The following is a 26,360-nucleotide window of genomic DNA, read 5'->3' as shown; positions in this document are numbered from 1 at the left end:
AAAAGGCATCGTCTCGAGGCTCTGGGGAATAAACTCATACAAATCCTTATATTTATTCCCCAGAGCCTCGAGATGATGCCTTTTGTTTCGGACTGAATTTTAATATATCGAAATTGGTCTATTACCCCAAAATGAAGCATCAAAATAAAATTCGTCATCATTGGACCTGTTAGCCGTGAACTTAGCCGCGAACCATTTATACGAGCATTTCGCGTCTTATGTAAGCCGCACTCGTATAAATGGCCAAGTTCGCGTGTTGTGTAAGCCGCGGCTTATTTTCCCTCTTATATTAAGGTAAGGTAATCCACCCTTCAAATTTTCCTTTGTCTCTGTGCATTTCATTTTTATCGCTTCAAGCCATTTTTCCAAGGCACAGAATAAAGAGGCTGCCAGAAGCAAAAAGCCAAAAGAGTTTATTTTCCCGTTCAATGGCACCATGACAAATGACCATTAACACGAATGAAAGCGAAACACTGAAGAAAATCCCCAAGAGTCACAAAATTAGTCGCAGACATTCCAAAAGCCGAAGACTTATCAAAGAATTCACCTGTCGCAAAGAAGATAAATAATACGTTACTTGCTAAAAGATCTCATTAAGATGTCCCTCTTCCATTCTTTGTCTTCGAAGCGGATAGAGAAGTGTTTGCGCCGACAGAAAAAAAATTATAAATGTTTGTTTCAAGAGATAATTGTTTAGTGTTGAATCTCTGCTCCCACATGCTATGCAGTTGTAAGTAGTTTACCCAAACTTTTATTGCTAACCTCTAATTATCGTCCTCGGTTAACGACTCTTTTTAGTAGCAGCTGCATTCTGATAATGAGTTAACACGCCTTCGAGAGCGGAACCCACCGCTCGAACACAATACCATCTTGTGATGAATGCACAGTGAATAGCAACGAGTTCGGAGCTTTAATATTGCAACCAACACTCACTTCACACCTCTTTGTTATCTCTTTTCTTCTGATTTCAACTTGAAGGCCGCTTGTGGAGACGTTTTTTTTCTGTGTTCTCGACATAATTGTAAACTTTCGCCACTACGTGTTTATAGGTCATTTCGTGAACATATACGAACTTTATTTGTGGAAGCCCACCAACAGATGTTTTCAAGGAGCAGACTTTCATTTGCATACAAGTTTCATCTTCTTAACAATTTTTGTAGTTCCTACTCCAATTGAATCGACTCCACTGAATTGATCGGTATTACACACTTCGACAGAAGATCTGGCCGGGCCCCTAATAAACAGTTCAATTCGCAAAAAAGAAGGAATCATGTTGAAACGCGTTGAAAAAAAATTCTGCTCAACGTCATTAAATATATTGTGCCCGTTAGAGATCCTGTTCTATGACAGTTAATGCACTTTTCTCGAGTACATGATTGATCCTCGAAGCGTGATTACTCCTAAATTGCAGGTCTTTGTCGATGATTATCTTAAACCTCTTTTTGTAGAATCTTCGGAAAATGGAATGGTTTTACTCCTAATTGCCCGAGGTTGGTTTAATGCTTTTTCTTCAAAATCATTCGTTTATATAAATCAAAACAGGATAGCTGCAATTTGTTTTTCAATATAGACGTCTTTTTAAAATGCAAGCCCCGCGCTTTGGGGCTAAATGGGCTGACGGCCAGTAAAAATGGAAGACAGCACAAAAATCGTTTCTTGTCCTCTGAGTTATCTTTTTAGTTAAATTTTAGCCAAGGATATTTATTTGACAGGGCACCTGCTCCTCGTTAACAACGAAACCCAGTGATTGTTTAAACATATCCCTTTAGCGATGAAAAAAAAAAAAAACATAACAAAAAAGTGTATGAAAGGACTTTGTGACAGATCGGATAATTTTACCTTTAAGAAATGAAACCGTCTACAGTAAAACTATTTGTGGAAAAAGGAGGCTGTGGTCATGAAAGCAAGCTTTTTCGTCGACTGGTGCGTTTTATAAGGAGACAGATTTTCTTTCAAAATCCCTCATGTCTTTGTTCTTTTAGTAGGGCATTATTGAACTCTCTTTTTCATTCTGTGCAAGAAAATGGTGGCAATTTTTTGTCGCCTTAAGTTTAACTTTCTGTTCTACCATAAGTTCCTCTTTGCTTCGTTCTCCTCAAAATTTCCTTTGTGCATGAACAGTGCAACACCAAACGATACTCAGTTACAACTTAAAGGTTTCAACTGAAAATTATTGAACACGAAAAACACAGCTACGGTAGAAAAGCTGGTTTTGAACGCAAATTCGTTTGTTCGAGAACGCTGAGAGTTGAAGACTTCTAACTGATATAACTTTTCGTGACTTTAAAGTAAAAAACTTACTTTAATATTCCCACATGCAAGTTCATCTGTCACCGGCCTTAGAATGAAGATAGCATCTGTTTTTGGTCGGCCACTCAGCCTCCTTTTCAGAAAACTGACTTTTTTTAATTTTAATGACAAGTTTCATTTCAAAAGCACTCAACAAGCATAAAAACTGTAGCCAGCTAACAAAAATACCCGATTTCAGCTGTCCCTCTTTTGAAAATGGTCTAAAAAGGAACATTTTCGTTTCTTTGTGTCCTCGGTTTTATTCGCTCTTTCAGTTGAAAAGCTGATTTACGACTCAAAGATAAATTTCAGTTTGTGGTCACGTCAAGATCAACTGATTCGCTGTATTTTGAAAACCGGAGTTCAGGTCACCATTAATTTACGAAATTCTCTTGCAATAAATAACATTTTCTCAATGGAAAAGAATGCCTGGTAATGAATTAACGCGCATGCCAGGATTAAGGGCAAAACATACAGCGCGGTAATTAATTATTGGAACCTTTTAAAAACAAAGTAGCAAACTTATAGTGTAGTCGTTCTATGACTTTTTCGTCAAAAGAAAAGACCCTTAGCTTGTGAATGACGCATAAAAATTTGGATGTATTACGACTCTTATAAATCGAAGTTTTGAAAGTACCCGCATTCATTTTGTTTTTTCCTCTGTTAAAGTTATTAATCGACACCTTTCGCCCTTTGGATGTTTTTCATAACTTCAAACGTTATGTTCTTTTCGAGTTTCTTTTCCTAGTTCAAAAATAACTAAAAGATCTCCAAGACCTTAACTGACATTTTCATGAAATTATTTTATGGGTGATATGCATGAAAATAAGATCCAACGACGGAGCTGTGTATGGTAAACAAGATAGTAATCCCTTCATGAAATTGTTGCAAATCTTAGTGCTCCTTACAAGGAGGGAAAAAATTGATAAGACCCATGATGTTTTAATGGCCGATAATTATGCAAACATCGAGGCAATATCTTCATTTTCATGTTGCTTGTATGGGTAATTTCAATGTGTGACGGATCAGCGATATTGACTCATCTCACAGGACAATTCTACTGGTCAATTCCTAACTACGTGCCATCGGTTTAATTAAAGAAATACAAGAATAGCATATGGATCGTAAACGAGCCGCATAACCAATGCTAATAAGCGCTAGGGGTCGATTAATGGTTTGCCTGCAAATCATACACGGAGATTAAAATTAAGAAGTGGAAAACACCTGTTATTTGCGAGGATATAAGTATCATGATATGCTATGCAATACTGATATCACAAGTCATTGAAACCGCTTATTCATCAGTCAAACACACGATATCGACGATATAAAAGAAGGGGAAAATCAGTTATTTGTCGGTTTGCAAGTCAGGACAGAGAAGAGACAAGGCAAATAGTGCAGTATTTAAAAAAGAAGGTTTGTCAATTCCATCGAAATCATGAACAATGGCGCATTATCGCCATTGCAACTCACCAGTATACGGGCTTTGAAAACAAGCGCCTTCAAACTAAGGTACCAGCTATCGAGAATTGTTCGCTTGTAAATCCGAATGTCGATCCTGGAAAGGCCATTCCATTACTTTTGAGAAAATTTACATGCTTGCACTAACTTTCTCACTGTGATAGATATGCTGTCAGGCGTTACTTTTATTGCTAACACTTTCTTTGCTACTTGGGCAACGCCCGGTTAGCAAAGCAGCTCATTGCTAAATGTTAAGAAACCAGAGGAAAAAAATGCAAGGTCCGTGGACCATCAGGAAAAGAAAGTCTGTCAAGTTCAAGATTTCAAGAGATCACTAGTCTCAAGTTTTAAGAAAATTCTAGTCGCCTGATGATTTGCTTAAATATCGTATAACAAACCACTTAAATAACTCTATGTAGAAAATAATACTTGATGTCGCATATTGTTTTCCAACCAAGTGAGAGATCGCCAGCTTTTAAAACAGCAAGTTGATGAAGAAAACGTGCAATTTCTATACATTCTTTCGCTCACTACAAAAGCATAGTTTTGCGCTAAACAACGTTTACCTGATCGTAGGAAACAGAATGATGGAGTTGTTTTTGATGTTATTTGCCATTGGAGAAACAATTGGTTTGGATTGTGAATCTTTTGTTCATTCAGCCAGGTAGATATTCGGTGAATAAGTCACTTATTTGACAAGTCATTCAGTCGTTCACTCTTCAAGAAATTCGGTCATAACAGTGAGGTTCTGCCACTTGATCAGTCATTGGCCGTTTTGCGCTAGAAGAGCATTATCCTCTAGGGATAAACTCGGACAGAGAATCTGAGTCTCTCACTTTGGTTCGTCTAGTTTGAAGATGGGGTCAAGACTCATTTTACTTATAAAGGAATTATCCTGTTTAGTGCAACTTCGAAGAGTAACTAGGCGTATACTTCGACTGGACGCATAATGCATCTTCTGTCCGTCTTTATCTTGACGAACTAAAGAGACGCACTATTGAAGTTCCTCTCGAACTGATAATGCGTCTAGTTCTTCCGTATCTACACAAGATGAATGAAATAGCAAAGCTTTATTTACAATCCGCCAGGAAGAATTATGCATCTCTAGTATAAAACCGTAGTTTCAAACTCAGTTAAAATGTTCGCCGGAAAAGCATAACTCGCAGTCGCGGTGAAACTGAAGTTCCGCGGGCTTTGATTATAAGGCGGAGTAGTTTGGTATTTACTATTTCAAGGACTTACTGTGATTTTCAACCGGAATCGGCCACGAAAGTGTTTTACTGAGAAATGGCTTCCACTTGAGCAAGCGGAGGATGAAATAGTTGATTTCCATAGTCTGTCCGGCGGTAAATTATTCAGCGACATTCAATTGGCTAATATAAGCCCAATGTTGCAGTATGACAGCCAGCCTGTCATTGAGTCGATATTGAACTCACTCACTCATTTATTTATTCATCAGTAATCAGTTGGTCGTTCATCAGGATGTAAGACTGTATGCTCAACTTTCGCAGGATAAAAACTCCTTTATGAGAATTTTTAGCCCGCGGAAGTTGCGTAAGCAGGTCAAATTGTCACAACACAAGAATTTAACAATTGTCGTTTAGTTAGTTACCGTCATTTCCATGCACCCTTAGATTCATATAGTTACTGCTTCTCTCAGTTTGCTTCCAAGTAGTCTATTTCCTCCACGTAAAGTATTTATCAGTAGTCGTAACAATTCAACCTTGACATCGAATCCGCAGTTTTCATTCAGATTACCTCAATACTGTATAATACTATAACAAAAGTAATCGTTGGTTGAATCTTGTGGTGTTGGGTGGCTATTTGGGACAGGAAAAATGGTCTCCAGTTGGTCTCACTCATAGAGGTTTTATTAAAGCTTTAGGTATTTTTCAGCTATAAATTTAATTGGAATAAACAGAGCTTTCTAATTTATCCTTATGTGTCTGATTGCTGTTTTGAGATAACAAAAAGTGTGAATGCAGGAACCAACCATATACTACACGGCACGAATCCCATTAACATGCTCCGAGTATTTTTCGTGTCTCATTGTCTGGGGACTCTTTTATGCTAGGGGTGGAATGAGAGCATGGGAGGAGGAGGTAAAAAAATATAAGCAGAGGTATCTCGAGTATGTCTCCACGCTATTTTTTGTCATAGTTCATTTCTGATAACCACGAGATGTTGGCCCGCTGACCGCTCAAAACAGTCTTTCAATGACATTCGGCCAAGTCTAAAAGTCACTTAATTAAACATGACAGAAATCAAGTGGGTAAACACTTGTTTCCATATCTCAAAGTGCCCTTCAGTGGACTTGAGGGGCCTGGAACAACAAAACTGAAAGAACCCAAACCCATACCAAAATGCTAACCTTAGGCCTAAAGATTATCTAAAGCATATTGTCTAGGCCTAAGGTTAGCATTTTTGTAAAGGTTTGGGTTGTTTCAGCTATTGTACCCTTCACCCCCTACCGCCACCCCAGGCCCCTCACGTCCAAGGGCACTTTGAGATATGGAAACAAGTCTTTACCAATCAAGTGAGACCTTACGCTACTGTAAACGTGGAGGTGGTAAACACACACCTACTAAGGACAACGCTGAGGACAACACTTATTTATAGTTCGCTCAGCGCTACTCAACTATTACCAACACCACGACAACGTTTCTGCGCTGGTGGGAATGGGTACCCAGTTTGAGACCTTCACCACCAGTAGAAAATAAGCAGGCTTTGCGTACGTGTGGTAGTGCAGTAACTCCGCTTTATTCCATGACTGTCAACTGGGCTTGCTTTTTTTCTTCCAGGAGATTCAAGTTGTCTTTGCGTAATATGTAACTCTAATAGTACACGATATTGTTTTGGTACCGTATATCTTTGTAGTGCCATGGTAGATGTCTTAGGTGAATAGCCCCCTGAGAAGACGTGGTTACTAGTAAAATATATACTAAATCCAGAAAAAATTGAAGAAAAGAAAAGGGAATGGAGGAACATTGGCTTCGAGAGTGACATGTTAATCAGTTTCAAATTCCCTGGCAAATTCTTTATCACTGCAAGCATCAATTCTATTTTAACGCTCAAAAAATGCGAACTAAGCAAAGTGCAGATTTCGTTAGTCTGCTTTATACAAAACAACTATTGATAAAAAAGTAAATAAATATCGAACTAGAGTTTTTAGGAAGAGCAGAAGGACGTTTTCAGGAAGTGTAGACCGACAATAGATGGTTTTCAAGTTACGTCATCTCCGCCATGTTGGTGGAAGAAAACAAAAGATCTCTCATTAACTCCGTTTGTACGTCCACCACCAATTGTACATTGCAGCAATGTTATCTGTGCCTTTAGAGATTGCTTGCAAACCACCTATAAAGTATTTTGCCATCAGCAACAAAAATGCGACATGAAAACAACATAAATTTTGAACCCCGAATAAAAAAAAGTTATCATCAGCGAAAAACATTTTAGGAGATTTTTGCAACGTTCAATTTTTCTATTGTACTTTTGGCTGCACAAGTTTATCGCAAAATCGAAAGTGACGTCGATTTCAGCGCCCGCCATCATCAAGTTATCTTGCATTTTACTTTTTACTAACAACTCGCGAAAAAAAGGATACATTTGTGTCAAAATGATGGCAAGACACCGGGTTTTAGTTTTTGTTGGTTTGCTTTTTTCTTTCAAGTGTTATAACGTGTGACAAGAAATGTGCAAATCCACAAAGATCACAATCACAAACACACAAACTCTTGAGGTTGACCATTGTTTCTGCAAAGTCAAAAATTCACTCTCCTAGACGAGGAAAGCACAACGGGGTTGCACATCCCCATGTAGTCTCAAAGTGTTAGCGACTAATATTCACTTTAGAAAGTCTCAAGATATGTTATATTATTACAGTGGTATGATATTTCATTTTTTAGTCGAGATCAGGTTCTGATAATGTTACATGTAGCTCCGATATTTGCAAACAACTCATAAACAGAATGTACAGCACGATAACCAAGCCAGCTGTAAGGCCGGCAGTTTGTAATACTTCATTTTCCTTGTCACACAGTGTCTTTAGACAGGGAGTACTCATTGGTACTTCATGTGCCCTGACCTTGTCGCGTCTGGATAATTTTTCCGATATATTTGACAAATATTCTACGAGGGCGCGCTGGATATGAAGTGATAGATAACCAACGAGGCGAGTGGAGGCGAGTGGAATAATTGTTTTATTGAGAACTCCAGGTTCAAACAACTCTTGCACTGAAGCATCGATTTCTGCCTTAGACAATTCCGGGCCAAAACGGCTTTTGCCGGCCATTTTTTTCCTCAGAGCTGCAAAAGTGTTTTTGACTATATTAGGTGGAGCAAGTATATGAACTGATAGCCTGTGTCCGGCGAGCCGATGAAAATGCTGGAAATCTGATATCCGTAGGTTCAGTTTTTTATAATTAACAATTATTTCATGGCGCGGGCCAACGGGGCGCGTGGCGCGGAATTGGCTATAACCAGTCTCATATCCAACAAGCGCGAATGGAATAACTGTTTTATTAAATTCCTTAAACCCCAAAAGTTTGGAAACACAACATACGAGCGAATAAAGCGAGAAAATCCGAGCGAAATCGAAAAAACTTGATGAAAATGCGATGTTGTGAAATACCTTGAGGTCAGACAGACACAGGCTCATCACAAACTTTCTCTCTTTATTCAGAGAGAAATGTCGCTTTCCGGCGGAAAAAAAAATTAGCTTAGTTACCCTTATCGCAATCAATTGACATATAAGGTCAAACTAAGGTATATGAGCTGATAACCGCAGGAAACTGCAGGAGTACCCTGGGAAAAAAAACGCTAGGAGAGAAGTAGAGAACCATTAATCTCAACCCACATACGTTGACATCGGGTTCAAACTCCCGTCCAAGCCAGAATTGAGACTTTTCGTTACTGCTCATGTATCATTCATAGCTGCGACGATCTTCAATCTTGACAAGTTTCTTTCCCCTGCAATTGATCTCTTTAGCTTGTACCTTTTGTTTTCCCATTTCAGACCACGTGATGTTACTCTAGGGAATAATTTCTTTCAAATGCTATCTTGTTGGTTTTCACTCACGTGATCATCAGCCATGTTTTTTAACGGAAACAAAAGAAAACGTTTGCATAATAATAGAGTTAAATTCCCGGAGGATTTGGTCGGGGCTCCGACTTGGTCGCCATTTCTTTGTTTAGGGACTCCAACATGGCGGTCGTGACGTCATGTGAAAACCGAGACCGCATTCATAAATGGCGGGCAATATATTATTCTTTTGTCTTTGTGCTAATCATCCTCACTAGCCTCGCTTTGGAACAAAAGTTCTTTTGAATTTTTTCCGTGCTAACGAAGCTAGTGAGGATGATTTAAGAATAATTTCTTGGCCGATTACGGTCTATGCAGGTGCTTATGTACGAATAACTTATGAAAAAAACAATAGGAAAATCCCCTTGAGAATATCACGTGGTCTAAAATAAGAAAACAAAACGTACAAGCTATTCTTGGATTTCACGTGACGTCACGGCCGCCATGTTGGTGTCCCCAAACAATGAAATGGCGGCCATGTTGGTGTCCCGATCCAATCCTCCGGGAATTGAAAGCTATTATGATGCTAACGTCTTCTTTTGTTTTCGTTTAAAAACATGGCTGTTGATCACGTGAGTGAAACCCAAGAATAGGTCAATTCAAATATCTTTTACATATACTCTGAGTCTCCGTACATCAACATCGACTCGCAGGCCACCTTAGCGGGTAGAGGAGTACCTTTTCCACTGAGCCAATCCCCGAATGAGATATCGCAGGCATCATGGAAGCTGGTGCGAGGGATGTTCTCAGACGCTCAAGATTATCTTGCATTTAGCCTCGACTGCAACCTCACCCCTGAGATAATTTGGTTTACTTGTTAAAATAATTACCTTGTTTAACTTGTCTTCTACCACACCTTGTTGAAGACAATCTAGTCTATTCTAGGCTATCAGACAGAGCGGTCGAGAGAAAAAAATCGAAAGCAAAGGAGGAGAGTAGGAAGAGCAAAAGCGCTCTCCCACACCGAAGATCAGTCTCACATCGTGATTTCCTTGAAATTTCGCTCTTCCCTCTATTCGAAAGCGTGGAACAGGCTAAAAAACCAAATCGATTCTTGTCTTCTTCGAGTTTTTTTTAACTCAACGCGCGAAATTAAGGGAACACTAAACTAGAAGGAGGCCCCAATTTTAACGCTGCCAGGAATGGATAAGATCTCCGTGGAGCCCTTGGTTCCTACAAATACGCTTGCTCCGTTGGCGTCAAGCAAGTTGAATACGAGAGAAAAAAAAGACAATATGACACCGAGGCTGAGCAAAAGCGATTATCCAACCCATAGCAAAGGAAAACGTCATTTGAACTTTGTATAAACGTGTTTAATGTCTAATAATGCCTTTGTCTATGATAAATGCAACTGTCTCATTAATACATTTCAGGTCTTTAAATAGTATGTACAATTTTTTTCCTTAAATCACGTATTTAATCAGCTAGGGCTATGTACAGGCGGTGTTTGGAATTTCAAACTTAAACTTACAATTGTAATGTAGGTTTAAAATCCCACGTTACTGCAGGCAAATGGTTGAACTTTTCCACAGCTTTGAGGCAAAGAATACATGCCATGATATATGAAGGTTCAATGCAAATTTTAAGGCTCTTGGTGTGATACGGAAACAATTTCAGCTGTACAACACAAGCTCAATAAAAAAGCTATGTCACAAGGAGAGAGAAAAGAAACAATAATATTGTAACTCTTCAACGATGAAAAAAGACAACTGGGAACTGGCAACCTTTAGAGGCAAAGTGAAGGATTCTTTTGAATAATAAAGAGTTCTGTGGGCCACAATATCACCAAAATAAACACGATTTTTCACTACTCTTTGCTGTGAAAAAACTACTGCCAAGAGTGACGATAGGGTAAACAGAAGAGAGTATTAAATCTTACGGGTAACTAACAAGACATTGCTTCAGTAACACCGATTTCAGAAACGACTCCATAATGAAAGCAACAATACTTCACGGTTAAGGTTATTGATCATTTCATTAACGCCAAACAGTGAAAGAGATAAAACTGACAAGGGTTTTTTGATGATACTCGTGCCCAGAAAATAAATCAATTTTCAACATAGAGTCCTTTACAAAGTAATATAGCCGTGTTCGGGTTTTCCTTTTCCAGGATAATGAAATCAAAAGCACTAAACAAATTTCGGATGCAACGCGGTACTGACATAAATTTTGTGAGTACACTTAACACTCTTGCCGGTAAATAAGGAATTAACTTTCAGACTTGCAAATAGCTTGTCCAATACATGGGATGTAATCAAGACTCCATAACCACCTCTCTACACACTGGACATGTCCGATTATTCTATAAAAAAATGGACAAACAGTATGATTTAGTCTACTATCCATCGAAACTTCACACGACATTTCCTTTCGTCTTACACAATGAATGTTCCTAGTCCTTATGGGAAGGGACTATTCACTGACGTCATACGAGTTGGCTCACAAAAGGCATCAATCATATTATTTAGAAATTGACATGTTAAACTTTGTTCACCCTCCAATTTTAAGACTCAGCTTTGATAACGACCCAGTTATTAGCCATTAAAAACTGATAATTTTTGGGTGCCCAGGGCGCTATTGATCTCAAATTCTTCCTGAATCTCGAATTTTCTGAGGATCATTGCTTAGATATTACAGAATTACCTAAAATTCTTTTTTATATATTTGCATAGCAGTGACCCAATCAAATTGTTCCCTAAGAGGCTGCTATACTTTCCAGCCATTCTGTTGTCCTTGAAAAGAAAAAAAAAAAACCTGCGGCTTTGTTGGTTTCCTTGATTACTTCTCAAAGAATTGACTACCATTTTCACGCCAATACTCTCTTTTGTTCTGTTTAACACACCACTGGTTGAACAGGGAGTGGGAAACCTCAAGATTTTGACCGAACTTGACCCAGGATCACTGCTTAAAACCTGGTTTGAACAACTTGACAGAAACAGATCGTATTCAAAAACGATGGCCAATAAATTATTCCTTGGTCTTTGTGCTAATGAACCAAAAAGCCTCGCTCTAAAGCAACATTTCTTTTGAATTTTGTCAATGCAAACGTGGCTAGTTGGTCTTATTGTACCAAAAGAACAAAGGAATAACTTGTTGGCCGCCATTTATGAATACAGTCTATGGTTGTGAGCTTATTTGAAATTCTAACCTTTAGCCAGCGATCAATGCATTTTGCATGGAAGTCATGGTTGCAGGGTAACCGCCTCAGCTTTTCGCGGTTGATGTAATCACTCATGCACACTACACAGTTTCCATTCGAAAAATCTCTAGAACTTGCACTGTAACGGAAGCTTGGAATGTTGTCAATCACTGAAACAGCACAACAGTAAATAAATAAAAAAATTGGTACAAAAATATGGAATGTTATCCTCTCTGAACTTCGCCAGCTTAGGAAAGCAAACGTAAATAATTATTACTGAACGGGTTGCTTCCAAAGCTTCTTTCAATACGAGCATCAAGAGTTTCGCGCTTCCGGTTGAAACGCAGCGCATCATGGGATAGGCTGTCCAGAAAAGTGAGCACCAATTCTTGAATGCCAGCCATACTGAATATCTGCTGTTTCAGATCGCGTCTCTTTACCCCCGATTCATACTGCATTTTTCCACTGAAATTCCTCCTTTAGCCGTTGCATGTTGGTCAGTAATCCTATAAACTGGTAAGTAAATCCATTTTATGGCTATTAGTGTCTTTATCGCGAAAATATTGCAGTAAAACCTGATGAGTTTTGAGGCTGCGAGGCGTGTTGCTCGCTAAATGTTTCACGTCTGTAATCATTCTGTTTTGATTTCTTCTCTAGGTATAGGATTTCGGCAATCGGATTTGTGTACTTATTTGCTTTCCAAATGCGGGAAAAGGCTGACAAAATGGGCAAAACAAACCTGCACTGCCTTCATGCATGTTTGAATGGGACACAAACAAGAATTCTTGCTAAAAATTGTATTCACCTGATAACGGATCTGTGTCAAGTGCATAAGCAAGGTCCCTGATTTCAAATATCTAAGATTATTAAATTCTTTCGTGTCCAGACTTTTTCCCTCCTTATTTTCCTGTTGATGTTCTCCATCCATCGTTTTCTTCGTTCGCTATCCTTTTCTCCGCGGGAGATGGAAACACATCGAAATGGTGGCTCACAATCGCACGTTTGTGTCCCATTCAAACATGCATGAAGGCAGTGCAGGTTTGTTTTGCCCATTTAGTCAGCCTTTTCCCGCTGTTGGAAAGCAAACAAGTAAACAAATCCGATTGCCGAAATCCTATACCTGGAGAAGAAATCAAAACAGAATGATTACAGACGTGAAACATTTAACGAGCAACACGCCTCGCAGCCTCAAAACTCATCAGGTTTTACTGCAATATTTTCGCGATAAAGACACTAATAGCCATAAAATGGATTTACTCACCAGTTTATAGGATTACTGACCAATATGCAACGGCTAAAGGCGGAATTTCAGTGGAAAAATGCAGTATGAATCGGGGGTAAAGAGACGCGATCTGAAACAGCAGATATTCAGTATGGCTGGCATTCAAGAATTGGTGCTCACTTTTCTGGACAGCCTATCCCATGGTGCGCTGCGTTTCAACCGGAAGCGCGAAACTCTTGATGCTCGTATTGAGGAGATGAATGTTGATATGCACTACACTGATCTTTCAAAGTACATGGCTTTTCTTTAACAACTTCCCTAAAACATCTTAAATCATTCTAGAACCCTTTTCTCTCTTATGTACGCGGCGTTTGTTTGTATACATGCAATTATTGTCGCTTGCCAAGTGTCTTTTTGTTTATTTTGTTGTGAGAGCCAGTAATGGTGTCATAGTCTAAGTGGGCTCCCTAGAATAGCTATGCTAATTGTGGGCTACTATGGTCTTGTTTGTACATCATTTGTTCGTAAATAAGTCAAGCAAAGTACATAAAAAATCTCGACCACAAATAAAATAATATTAATGTTAAATCCCTCATGTTTCTTCATTTCGATGCACCCTGTTTGCAATTATGCTATGCCAGCCACATTCATGTCAGCACATTTCATTTTTGTCCTGAAAGCACTGTTTAAAATTCCTGTCAATAACACAACTTGCGAATAATTATGCAGTTTACTGTAATCACAAAAGTGGTTCATTACAAAAATACATTTGATAATTATTATAAAATATGTGATCAACACTGCCCTTCATACTGTAAAAACATGACTTCTTACCTTCTTTGCTCAGTCCGCGTGCCTTAGCTAATCCTATTCGCTCACTAAGATTCCACAGGGCCTGAAAGGAAGACATTAGGGAAGTTCTAAAAAACCATATAGTTTATTTTTAACCCATTGACCCTTGGGATTGAAACTCTAACGCCAGACGATTTTACTCGCCAACTGGACGCGTTGTTGTTAATCAACAAATGTTGAACCGTGTATCACCGGCTTTATATACATGTGGGCTTTTCTAAGAACACAAGAAAAGAGCCTAGAGACGAAAGAGCCACGGATGAGTGCTTCTCGCATTTCTCAAGTAAAAAAAAACGTAAGTTCACATGATCCATATGGGTATTTATCAATGATGGCTCTGGCACACTGTGAAATATCAGTGCTCCCAAAGAAGATAGTGTCAGACATATCGCCTTCTGATAACCTGTTCTTATGCTCTATCTCCAAGGTAAAGGACATCTGTGGGAGCCAGGCCAAAACTGATGGCCAATCATGACATTTCATCGAGAAAATACATAGCTCTGAATTATTGCTATCATTTTATCAGTTGTTTACCTCATAATCCTCTCCTTCAGCCGAAAGACCTTGGTTGGAGTCACCATAGTGATGAAGAGGCGGAGGAGGAATAGAAACTACTGACCTAAAATCAACAACAACAACAACAATAATAAAACAAAACTGTTGAGCCTCTTGTCCTGGAAAGGCCTAGTGAAGAAAGCCCCAGCAGTATGGCACAGGGTTAAATCTTACAGGGGAGGGAAGTGAGCTTGTGTAAGAACTTAACCTTGCTCCAAGGGTTCTCAACTGGGTATCACATTTTTATTCCCTCACAAAAACCAGTAATAATAGAAACTTTAATAATTTCATGCAATGAAAGGGAAGAATACCAGAGGTTCTCCCTATCTCAGCTGAATGTAATTGACCACGAGTCGATTTTGATGAGGGAGGAAAACCGGAATACCCAGTGAACCCTCAGAGTCAGATTTGAGGTTGACTGATCTCATACATACGACCCGAGGCCAGGGTTGAAACTGGGTCACAGAGGTGGGAGGTGAGGTTGATAACTGCTAAACCACACTGACTCCCAACCAAAATGAAGCACAATGGATTAAAAACTACACACCAGTATGACCAGAACATGAAAATAAACAACTTTCTTTAAATCACATATTTTAAAATTCGCACTTCAAACCAAGCATATTTACGGCTGACATTGATTTTGACAGCACAGTCATTTAAGTCCCCAAAACATACAAGGGTGTTTTTGATGTGGTTAATGTTAAATGCAATTTGCCATATTTACCAGTGTATAAGTAACCCTTTTATGACCTCAAAATAAGCTCCAAAAATCACCCTAGACTTATACATGGGTCAAAGTTCCAGCTAAATGTTTTATTCAGAATTAGCATAATTATTTACTTCAGTATAAAGAATGCAGTGGGACGATGTGAGCAATTCCAGCTGAATTGAAAAAGATTGTCCAACTATAAATGGTGAAGATACTCACTAGCACAATTTTGAAATAGCGACTTGAAACTTTCAGTTATCAAAAGCAGAAAGCTCAAAAGACATCTCTAAATCTTACGAACGTTCGACGGTTTAGTAGCCTGGAATAATATAATTTTTAATGTGTTTGCAAGCAGAAATTGTCTCTTGCATTCATCAAAGGCATTTGCTGATTGGAAAGGATTGTTTTATAATTGTTACACGGTTGGCTAATCAAAATGCTTTGCAAAACTTCATCGTGTTTCGTTTACGAGTTTCTTGCTTTGTTTGTCACATGAGAGAACCAAGTTTTAACACGTGTGGACGAATTAAACTATGCATGTTTCGCATCATTTCTCAAGTTATTTCCAAAGATTCTCTGGCTTCTGTGATGTTGTGCTTGTCTTCTAAAGCCCTTTCTCTCCTAGACTGCGAGCAGTCTCTCTTTTGCTCTACAGTAAATCGTTGAAATGAACGAACACTTCAAAATGGCTGAAACTGTGGGTCGCAAATACCGCAGGCGTTTGTTAGAGCGAAAAGAGAGACTGCAATGGTTTCATATTGTGTTTTGGAAACCCTGTGACAGGTTGACAGCTCTCATCATCCCGTCTACCATGCCCATTTGGAAAATATTCTCGCATGAATCAATGAGCGTTTTTTGCTAATAATTAATTTAGAAGATGTGGAAAGAACTTGACCAAAGAAGACGTGGAAGACGCAAGTGGAGAAGGAGAGCAAGAGCGTCGGTTTGGAGAAAAAAGGACGCCATGAATCGAGCGAAATGGAGTGTGGGAGTTAGAAAGATTGCTGACAAAGTGGAGTAAATCTGGCCACCCCCTTTTACGGGGATAAACCCGGATCAAAATTGGATTGATTGATTATATGTAATGTTCGTTCGCCAACAAAACTTGAATGCCGTGTAGCACCTTTATTTTGCGGTTTCATCCACAAAATATCACACTACACGATGAGGTGATGTGCGATGATTCCACGCCAAAACAACAGCAACAAATAAAAAGTCGTCAATGACGGATTTCACCCGTTTATGTTCCTTCAAAATAATTTATGGCAATTTTCCATCGAAAAGCTTTCTCCTTGTGTGAAAGAGCAACAGATGATCCCAGGGGCCAGGGGCCGAATGAGCACAAAGGAGGTCCCTGGACTTCCCAGGCACGCACTGTCCATACAGCTTTATGCAATTGTTAGTGAACAACTACATGTAATATCAAAAATGTTTGCTTCAGGTTTCAGATTCCAAGCACTCAGGAAACTCTTGGCCTGTGGCCTTGTGGTTTGAAATGTTTTCTCATGTTTGGAAATCCTCACACTTGTTAAATTTGAAACAGTACTATACTTACACAAAAGGCAGAAAAAGATCTGAAGCCACAGCTTGACTTGTATGGAATGGACGCCTACCAGTACGTCGTGCCTGCAACTGTAGAGGCTGGTGCTGCGTGAAAAAAAAAACAGACAATTCAACATCAATCAAAACTTGAAGATTCTCCAAATTTTCTGGGCTCAAAATAAGCCACAAATTGCTGTACACTGTCCCAAAACAACCAATCACAGCGTCAGAGCAATAGCCAACAATAGAAGTTCTTTGTAATAAATGAAAGTTTTAAACTTGGAAATCATAACAGTACTGAATGCTTTCTTGTGGTGTAACCAAAATTAATATGATTGAGTATCAAAAAGATTAGTTTCCTGCTCTGGAGGCATAACCTGACTTTCCATCAAGGAACTACGTCCGACACTTTACAGGGATGGGGGGAAGTACTTGCCAACTGTTTAAGGCCCACTAAAATCATTACATTGTTTACAATCATCTGACGGATAAGGAAATCAAACACTCAACTGATGAAGGTGTGATAAAGTCAAAATATTTCTGTTTAAATAATGATTGCTCTGAGTCTGAATTTTTTTTAATCAGGTTAATACTATCAATTTTCCACCAATTACACAATCAATTCATGTATAAAGGGAATTTTAACAAAAAACACATAAGCTTTCCAGCATTTTACTTGCTATAGCATGGCTGCAAAAAAGCAACATGCATCTTACCATCATATGTGGTACGGCATGCAAAGGTCCTACTCTTGCTGCAGCTGGTTGACGAACATCTGCAGCACTATGCTCCTCTACATCACGAGTATATTCAGCCTTGAAGAAAAGAATGAACTTTTGAAAACTATTGTTTCAGAAAACAAAAGGTCTTGTTAACCCGTTTCTGACAAAAAAAAAAAACGTGTAAAAATATAAAGGAATTCAACTGATGTTCAACAACACCTGATTGTAATAGACCTTTTTAGCTTGTACATGTATGGAGAACAGTTTCTTTCAAATGTTGTCCTTCGCACTTGCATATGTCCATGTAAGAATAACTTACGAAAAAACAAAAAGGGAAATTCACTCGAGAATATTGTGTGGTCCGAAATGGAAAAACAAAACACTAAAAACGTCTACTACAATAAAAAAGTTGAAAAATGTACTTGTTGATAGCGACTTGCCAGTACCCAGAAAAAATACAAGCAAGCACCCCAATGACCTTCCCATGACTAGACTGGTCGCAATTTTGCTACAAGCTACGAAAATTTATTCAAGTGTTAATTTTTATGTACATGTAAAAAAAAAGCCTACAATACTTATGTCTAAAAAATCCGCTTAAGGACGGTGCCTACTATTGTTATTGCGCATCCGTTCTGCACATCTCGAGATACTCGGATTTCCTATCAGTGACGCTTACTAATACAGGGATATTTTTGCCTGGGTTTAAAACTATCCGGAGAAAGTAGATCTTAGTAAGTACTCTTGGTATCCAAAAAGAAAATTGGGGGTAACCATGCATTTTTGAGAAATAATTAAGCTTCAATTTGAGAAAGAACGCCATGCCATACATTGCTATGTATTTTATTCATGAATTATCTTTGAAAAATTCGTGGTTACCCCCAATTTTCTTTTTGGATTTCAATGACACTTGTTAAGATCTACATTTCCTGCATAATCACACACCGGGGCAAAAATATCTTTAATTATTAGGCACCGTCCTTAAACTGATGAATGAATGAGGGAATGGCACTGTGCATGTAAGATTGCAACTAAATTACACCACAATTCTGCCTCATATCTTCAGATTGATACAAAATTCATGACAGGAGTTGGGGTTATTTCTTTATTTTATTTTAGCAAAACTAGCAGCAACGTTTCAACTGCTACATGTAAGTTAAACCCTTTAATTTTCAGATAGGTATGGGTTGCATGTGGGAAAAGTTTTAATCTTTGCCGGCTAAAAAGCCACAAAAATTGGAAACCCCAAGTAGAAAGGAAAACTTTTTGACAGAAACAGCGGGTCGCACTAGGGAGATAATTGTCAGTAACCAGATACTAGATACCACGTCGTTTACCCATGTGCTTTTGAAAGACATGATATGAATCGCGGTCTTAAAAGAAACAAGTATGCGTCCCGTGGAAGGGGTGCTCATAGTTATTACGGTGATTCTCCTTCTGTTCATTCAGCTTAACCTACAGCAGTTTGTAGTCTTTCGCTTGATATACGAACGATGGGCAGAGGAATGTTATACTGTTTTAACTGCGGCCATGATCAGAGAAAGACATCGACGTCGACAAAGGATAGCTTGATCACCATATGCCTGGTCAGTTCCCCGCCGGGTAGAGTCGTTGTTTTGATCTACACTACTAAAACATACCAGTAGCTTTGAGTCACAAGAACTTCATTTAACCGTATTTTAAACCGCGAACTAGAACTGAACTTCCTGTGCGTATCGTTTTTCATGTTATACTGACAAGTGTTGACAGTTACAGCTGTGATTCCCATTGTTTGGCTCGACTTTGCGAAAATCTGCCTGCCCCACCCAAGCACTACGGCATATTTGATGTTTTGCCGATTCGCAAAGCTTTTGCCGAAGCGAAAAACCTGGGGTTGCATTAAGCAAAGGCCCGGGATGACAGATTTCCACCGCAAAGTAAACAAATTCCGGCAAAGATTTGCCTAGTGTGACCCATGCCATAGCAAATGTGAAAAGTAGTTGCAAATTTGTGACTCCTCCAAATATTTTAGTCACAAAAGGAAAAAGATTCAGTCCCAAATGCAACTGTATAACTGTACGTTGCAATTTTGAGCCCTGCTACATGTAGGTCACATTGAAATAGATCGTGTCTTTTTTACCTGTTGTAATCTATATGCAAGTGCTTCATCGGACTGAAGATAACATCTCCCTGCTTGCCTGGTTGCGTTGAGGCGGCGACGGAAACGTTCCATGCGGTGCTGCCTGTCAGACAAAAACCAGCTTGGGGCATCGTTTGGCGGGACTTGATGTTGTGTGAATGGAGATCGCTACAAAGCAAAATAACCAAATTTAGAGTTAAACAAGACACTACTGAAAATAACTACATGTAGTCTTTAGCTAGTGGTGAGATGAAACTTGATCACAGGAAGCTGCCTACATTGCATGCCTCTTTTCTTGAAGTAGCAGTTATGGTTTTATTATACATCTGTATTATTCACAAATCAAACATTAATTTTTGTTACGGTTAACCCTAACCCCCTACCCCTGATTAAAAGAACCACAGATTTGAACCCTGTGGTCTGTGACATTTAAAGTAACAAAGATAACATTACATGTATGTGTAAGTTGAATCCAAAGCATTCCCTTATTGCTAATTAACAATTAGACCCGTAGCCTGTTGGGTGATACTAATACTGACTATCACTAGAGTAATGGCCCAAAACAAGAGTAGAGATTATAGTATGTGAAGTCCATTAATGTCTTACCTCGTCATCAATAATGATAGGTGAGTTGCTATCTGCGGGTGGACTAGGTCTAGGGACCAAATCAGCAAGCTCTGCCAGTAACGGGTCGTGCCTATTGGAAGGAGCTGGCACACGTTCCCATAAATTGCTATATGGAAGATGCCTCCTTGGAAAGCGCCGAGACCTTAAACGATTGTCAGGCAGAGGGAAGCGTTGACTTCGCGGATCTCTTCCATGTATACGCCAACGATAATTGGATGCAAACTGTGCAAAATCCTCACTGTCAAAATAAATTTAAGATTGAATCAAACAAACAAAGTTAAGCAATGGTATTATCAAAATCAATGTTACACACAGAATCAAAAGTTTTTTTTTAGATTGGACAAGCCTGTTCCCAAAATAATAACACTACAATGGGTCATCAATAATAATAATTATTATTATTCGTTCAAAATATTTCACCGTTTCTGATTGGTTAAAACCACACGTATAATTCACCATAACCAGCTGCTGTTCACCAGATTTGGAAAGAAACTTCGTCATATTGAATCAATGACGTCAAAAGTGCAGCCCGCTGCAGATTATTGAGCCAATGACGTCAACAGTTCAGCCCGCTGCAAATTATTGAACCGTTGACCGAAAAAAGCTGGGGACGAGATTGTGTTAGTTTTGTTAAGCAGAAAAATGGCTGCGAGTAGGTTTTGACGTTTGCACAAAGAAAATATTTTGAATGAATAATAAAGCAATTATTGAATTCTGCTTTCGTAGAATATGAAGAATTCTGCAGATCTCGGAGGATGTTATCCACCTCGGACTTCGGCCTTGGTGGATAACACCCACCCTCCTCGACCTACAGAATTCTTTATATCCTACTCAACCTCATTCAATAATTGCTAAATATACACTACACATCTTGGAAGATTAATGGTTTGATTGCCCCAGTTGCACTTACCATGGAAGGTTCCCGCCAAAACTTCCATGAGTTCTCGCAGCACCTTCATCTCCTTCATCAGGAGATGTCAAGTCAATAACAGGAATATCTGTGCGTTTGGGAGTCTGGCTTGTGATAATAACAGAATTGTCTAAATCACTGGTTTCACTTGAGGAAGTTGATGCTGAAGGTGATATAGGTGCTGGGTGTTGAAAACCAGGAATATCAGCCGAAGAATCATCTAGGAGAACGGAAATGTCACGTGGAGATCCAGGATTTCCTCTCATGGAAGAAGATGTACTTTCAGTGTCACTCTGTCCCATCTCAAAACTTACTGAAAATAAAAACAAAACATAAGAAAAAACTATAACTTAGCAGCATAGCTTGCCAGTGACATGGTGACACTTGAAGAAGGGATTTACATGTAAAAGAGACACAAAATGTAAAAGTACCGTAACCAAACACCAAGGTTATCCTAAAAAAACAGCATCTGTAATGAAGATCGAAAATGTAACAACTCAAAAATATATCATACAAATAATATATTTTATCATTAAATGTTTATCAAATCCGGTGGTACATTGCTTCAGTGGTTTCAATAAGTAACAACAGCTGACGAAAAGTGTCGGCTACTTCAAGGCCTGTTCAAATGCGAAACATTTCACAGTAAAACATGTTTATTTAAAGTGCCATGCTTAAAGTGCTTAAATGGTCCCAAATATATTGTGTAGTTTTTATTGAAAATTTACTTTTTTTATTCGCTTTGAAAGACAGGAAAAGTGGTCATGCATGTACTTTGATCCATCACCGAGCAATAAAGGGGAGTGGGTTCATAGCCGGGTTGACCTTACTTTTACTTTGCATCCGGGTTCTCCCTAGTTTTCAGCACAACAGGTAAGGGACCTTTTCAAACCGGTAAAGCATTTGGTTAATGTTGGACCTTCTGCAAAGGATAAGCGACTGCTGAGCATTTGCAGGCGGTAATAAGTGCTCTTACAAGCAGTAACTTTTACCGGTTACCACCTGATAAGGAGAACCCTGTTGCATTGCTGTTTTCAAAGAACAACAGGGCTCAAAATTAACTTTTTTGCTCAGGAGCCAGCTGGTGACTAATGTGAAAAATTTGTCCGCCACCTTTTTTCCCTACACACTGGTAAGTTACGTAACTGGTAAGTTAACATAATTTTAAATGTTACATGTACTTTGCACGCAAGGAAAGTCATAATTAAATAGCAAGAAAGAAACATCAGGAGAAAGACCTCAAAGCCACTGTTGTTTTTGGCTTTCATGTCTTTGGTGATGGTGTTCTTTCATTTATTTGAAATGGAGCGAAGCACAGAACGTTCTAAATCCGTGTTTTCCATAGCAAGGGAAACCTAGGTCCTTTATCCTTGCTTTTCACCTCTTTAAAATGTAGTTCTTTATTCTCCTACAGCTTGCATGGAAAACAACTTACCCTCACTGCAGATAAGCACCTTACCACAATTGCTTGGCCTATGCCCACATACAACCACAATGCTCGTACCAGTCTCCGATCGCGATAAAAGGAAAAGAGCAGCTCGTACAGTTTCAGTAGCCTCCAGAATTTCTTACAGTACTTTTCTACCGATATTCATCTCCATTTATTAATCACCTTGTGTAGTCAATTTTGCATGTGTCCACTGTCTAACTGAGGTGACAAGTTCTCCATCCTACTGTATGTTAAGGGTACATGCTCTCTTTTTGGTGGTTCCATACATCCTTCGGTAATTTGACTGAATCTACGTTTTCAGCACTCACAGCTGACAATGGATTTGAATTTTCAATTAACCTTCTAGTTGAATCATTGTCTCCCCCCCCCCCCCTTTTCCCTCCAAGAAGAACATAGTCTTAAAGTGTGCCCATGATCCCATTTTTTGGAAGAAGCCCCTGAAACAATATAGCACCTAGTAAACACGGTGATCAAATTATCGAACTGCATTTTGTGCTATTAATTAACAGTGCGTGAAACCAATTTTCTTATTGTATTTAGAAATTTTTTTATCGGGAAAGAAAATTGAGGACTTTGTGTTCTAGCTACCACTTTGGAATAATTTTATCATATGAAGATTGACTGTATAGAAGTTGTCTTTTGTTTATCCTGGATGATCAGACATGATTCGCCAGGTTGTGACCAGTTCTGAAAATCTAGTGGCCAGCACTGAATTTTTGGTCGCATTGGCGACCAGTGACTTGCAATTTTGAGCCCTGAACAATGACAATACAAAAAACTCTGTGATGTCAACCCAGTATAGAACCCATTCCCCTCCATTGCTCGGTTTTGGACCACAGTACGATCACTTTTCCTGTCTCTCAAAGCAAATAAACAAGTTAATTTTCAATCACAAGGTTCTAAAAACTACACAATATATTCGGGACAATTTTGACGAATACATAAAGAGGAAAAGTTTGTTGACATGATAGGCCAAATGTAAAACACCCCAAAAACATGTTTTATGAAGCCAAAAAAGGAAATAATAAAATTATTTTATTGTGATGCACAAGAAAACCAGACTTGTGTGCCATGACACTACAACACATCCATAGATACCACAGATTAGCAGACTCAGTGCACATGTGCCTGTCAAACATGTGTTGAGCATCTGCCCAAATGTGCAAAACATTGGTCACCAAACACAGGAAGCCCTGTTGTTGAGTCCAGTGGCAGCCTGAGGGTGTGAGGATCACAGCTGATGTTACTACATTCATTAGATGTTCGGTCACATGCATGACTATTTGTCATTCAGAGTGTGAGGGGTTCAGATGCCCTTGATGGTTTGTCTCTTCTTACAATACTGTAAATTTTCTTCTCTCTCAACTGTACCTTGCTTTTCCATTTGCAAGCAATGAAAGTTAGTAGTTATACTGGTTTTGCAAAGGGGTTAATATGGTTTATTTATAATAACATTATTATAATTAAACCAAATTCTCATCTGAATGATTCTTGCTGCTTGGATTACACATTTTATCGACACCACTCAAGGTGTTGGTGTAGTTGTCCATTAAAAAATTTAATGCAATATTGTGTGGGTTTATGGAGTCAACTGTGCAAATGGTTTGTTCTCATTTCCCAGCAGGGCGATTATAGAACAATAATAATATTATTATAATTATTATTACGGTATCAGGCTCTACCCTAGGTTTTCTACATGTATTTTCCACAGAGATAGATAATCTTGTTCACTATGAAAGAAAAAGTACATCCTGAGCACTGTTGTGACTGTTTAATGCTAAATCAGACACGAACAGAAATAATTTCAGATATGAAAAAAATTATTTTATAGCTTCAAAAGAAAAATTTTCGAAGGCATCAAAACTCAACTAATTAAAAGGTCACCTATTTCAGGTGCCTGGGGACATGAATAGAAACACTTGCTCTCTACAACTGATGTGTGCACTTAATTAAACACTGCACTTGAGAAATAACCTGTCTGATCATCCTGTCTGATCATCACAGAACCAAATGTACCAGGAACAGAATTAACATAAATGAACATTTCAATGAAAATACTGTAATTTGCTTAAAGAGGAGTCAGAAAAGTTCTGAAACATTACAACCAACAATAATATACTTGATCAGATGTGTGCTCTAAGCAACAATCTCAGATATCTTTTTCACATTAATGAAAGCATCCTTGGAAAAAGATGAGAATGTTGAAAGCTCAAGCGAGCCTTAACTTGTGCTGTAAATTATCAAAACTAAGGAAACAATGAAACTAGTACTTTTTTTAAAAAGTGGTCACAGAAAGGAGGAACAGTGTGAGAGGATAACATACAGAGTACACGCAGTTAGCAATGCAGTACAAATCAAATTATCACGACATTTTACAGACCCTTGTTGTGAGATCTTAATTGAAATTTCTAGAGGTCGACTTCCCATCTTCATTTGGCAACACCATGAAAATCAACAGCACTAAAGCATCAACGAAATCCACGAGAACAATAAAGAATGTTTGCTTTGAAATTACCAAGCAATAGACCGTACTCTCAAAGAATTCCAGAAGCATTTTGGTCGATATTCGTAGAAAATTAAGTTTTCCACACAAATCCAGCCATAACTGACTCGTTCAGTTGAAGATTTTGCTGCCATATCTTTCAAAGATTGTGTTTTCCTGATGATCTTCTATCTCCAAGTCAAAACAAGCAGCTTACTTGATTTTCATTGCACGAAGGAAAGGCGTGTGGTTGTCGTTTTCAGTTAACTCTTTCAAAAAGGTATTGACATAAACCAACATTTGCGATGCTATTCGTGTGGAAACAAAACGAAAAGGCATATGTTTTCTTTGAAAATTTGCTGTGTACTTTTGCGCTCAGGAACCAAATGATAAAAGGCTTGCGTCATGAAGGAAAGAAGATCTATTAGAGCAATAGGAAGTTTCACAGGTAAAAATCTACATGTACATAAAATCCCCTACGAGATTTTTCTTTCATCTCGGTCTGCAGACGAAAAAAAAAGCTCTTTGGCTGATCTCAAAAACGGCCAGTCACAAACGCTTGGAAAGGACAATGTCCAGTTCTATGTGACAAGATAAAAAGCTTAAACAAAATATCACAATGCGAGTCGAACCGCCTTTAGGATAACCTTACCTCAAAACGCACACGCCACAGAAAGCTTTTAGCCTTGATATTTTTACTTGGACGGCCTTTTATCAGCCAGACAATGATTTCTGAAGGTAAAGGTGTCTCACAAAAGCTTCCGCAAAAGAAGAGAAAGCTGGTAGATCAACTTCAGAGCGGTCGACAACTATTATCGTAAGGTAAATTGTCCCGTAAATTAATAAGTTCGTAGAGCAAACATTGCGCATGCTAAGTTACCGCTGACTTCCCAATGACAGTGCAGCCGCCCACACATCCGTGCTGAAAACGGTCGCCGACTGGTCGGTGCCCAAGCGCTTAGCACTCGTACAGACGTCGCCGGCAAGCCGAACGTTGTTCCCTAACCCGGATTTGTCGTATTTACTCCGTTAATTTATTATGTTTTATTACTGCGATTTTCATAAGTCTGCCGAATCTCACCTTCAAGCGCTAAGCAAACTGTGTTTTGATTTCCAAACATAGCCGGGAAGATCAACTCCGCCTCCTGAAAGTGAATTGGAGTTTTTGTTTAGTTTACAGCTCGAATAACATTATGATATC

At 38.8% G+C, this 26,360-nt stretch overlaps 1 protein-coding gene across 2 annotated transcripts; it reads right to left on the bottom strand.

Annotated features, from left to right (window-relative positions):
• Positions 1-10,127: 10,127 nt before the first annotated feature.
• Positions 10,128-26,009, bottom strand: LOC137970832 (E3 ubiquitin-protein ligase RNF38-like). 2 transcript variants are annotated; one of them, XM_068817414.1, is made up of 10 exons: positions 25,812-26,009; positions 21,228-21,540; positions 20,297-20,555; positions 19,691-19,858; positions 17,569-17,667; positions 16,866-16,957; positions 14,578-14,662; positions 14,026-14,086; positions 11,979-12,139; positions 10,128-11,132 (listed from the first exon to the last, which is right to left on the bottom strand). In XM_068817414.1, exons 2-10 carry the CDS (start codon positions 21,527-21,529, stop codon positions 11,085-11,087), a joined length of 1,275 nt encoding a protein of 424 aa, XP_068673515.1. In that variant the 5' UTR covers positions 21,530-21,540; positions 25,812-26,009; the 3' UTR covers positions 10,128-11,084. The 2 variants fall into 2 exon arrangements, with proteins under 2 accessions (XP_068673515.1, XP_068673517.1); XM_068817416.1 differs by having other exon boundaries at positions 10,945-11,132; positions 21,228-21,536; positions 25,812-25,951.
• Positions 26,010-26,360: the final 351 nt, after the last annotated feature.

The sequence above is a fragment of the Montipora foliosa genome, chromosome 9 (assembly GCF_036669935.1).
Source record: "Montipora foliosa isolate CH-2021 chromosome 9, ASM3666993v2, whole genome shotgun sequence".
Classification (NCBI taxonomy): Eukaryota; Metazoa; Cnidaria; class Anthozoa; order Scleractinia; family Acroporidae; genus Montipora; species Montipora foliosa.
The sequence above is the reverse complement of the archived record's forward strand: the minus strand, read 5'-3'. Positions and strand labels throughout refer to the sequence as shown.

What these genes read in the sequence shown, in the direction of transcription:
- LOC137970832 (XM_068817414.1), bottom strand. Translation starts at nt 21,529, where the DNA reads ATGGGACAGAGTGACACTGAAAGTACATCTTCTTCCATGAGAGGAAAT. An exon ending in TTTGGCGGGAACCTTCCATG is followed by an intron (nt 20,556 to 21,227) that starts GTAAGTGCAACT and finishes TTATTTTGACAG; the next exon opens with TGAGGATTTTGCACAGTTTG. An exon ending in GATCTTTTTCTGCCTTTTGT is followed by an intron (nt 14,663 to 16,865) that starts GTAAGTATAGTA and finishes TGTTGATTTTAG; the next exon opens with GTCAGTAGTTTCTATTCCTC.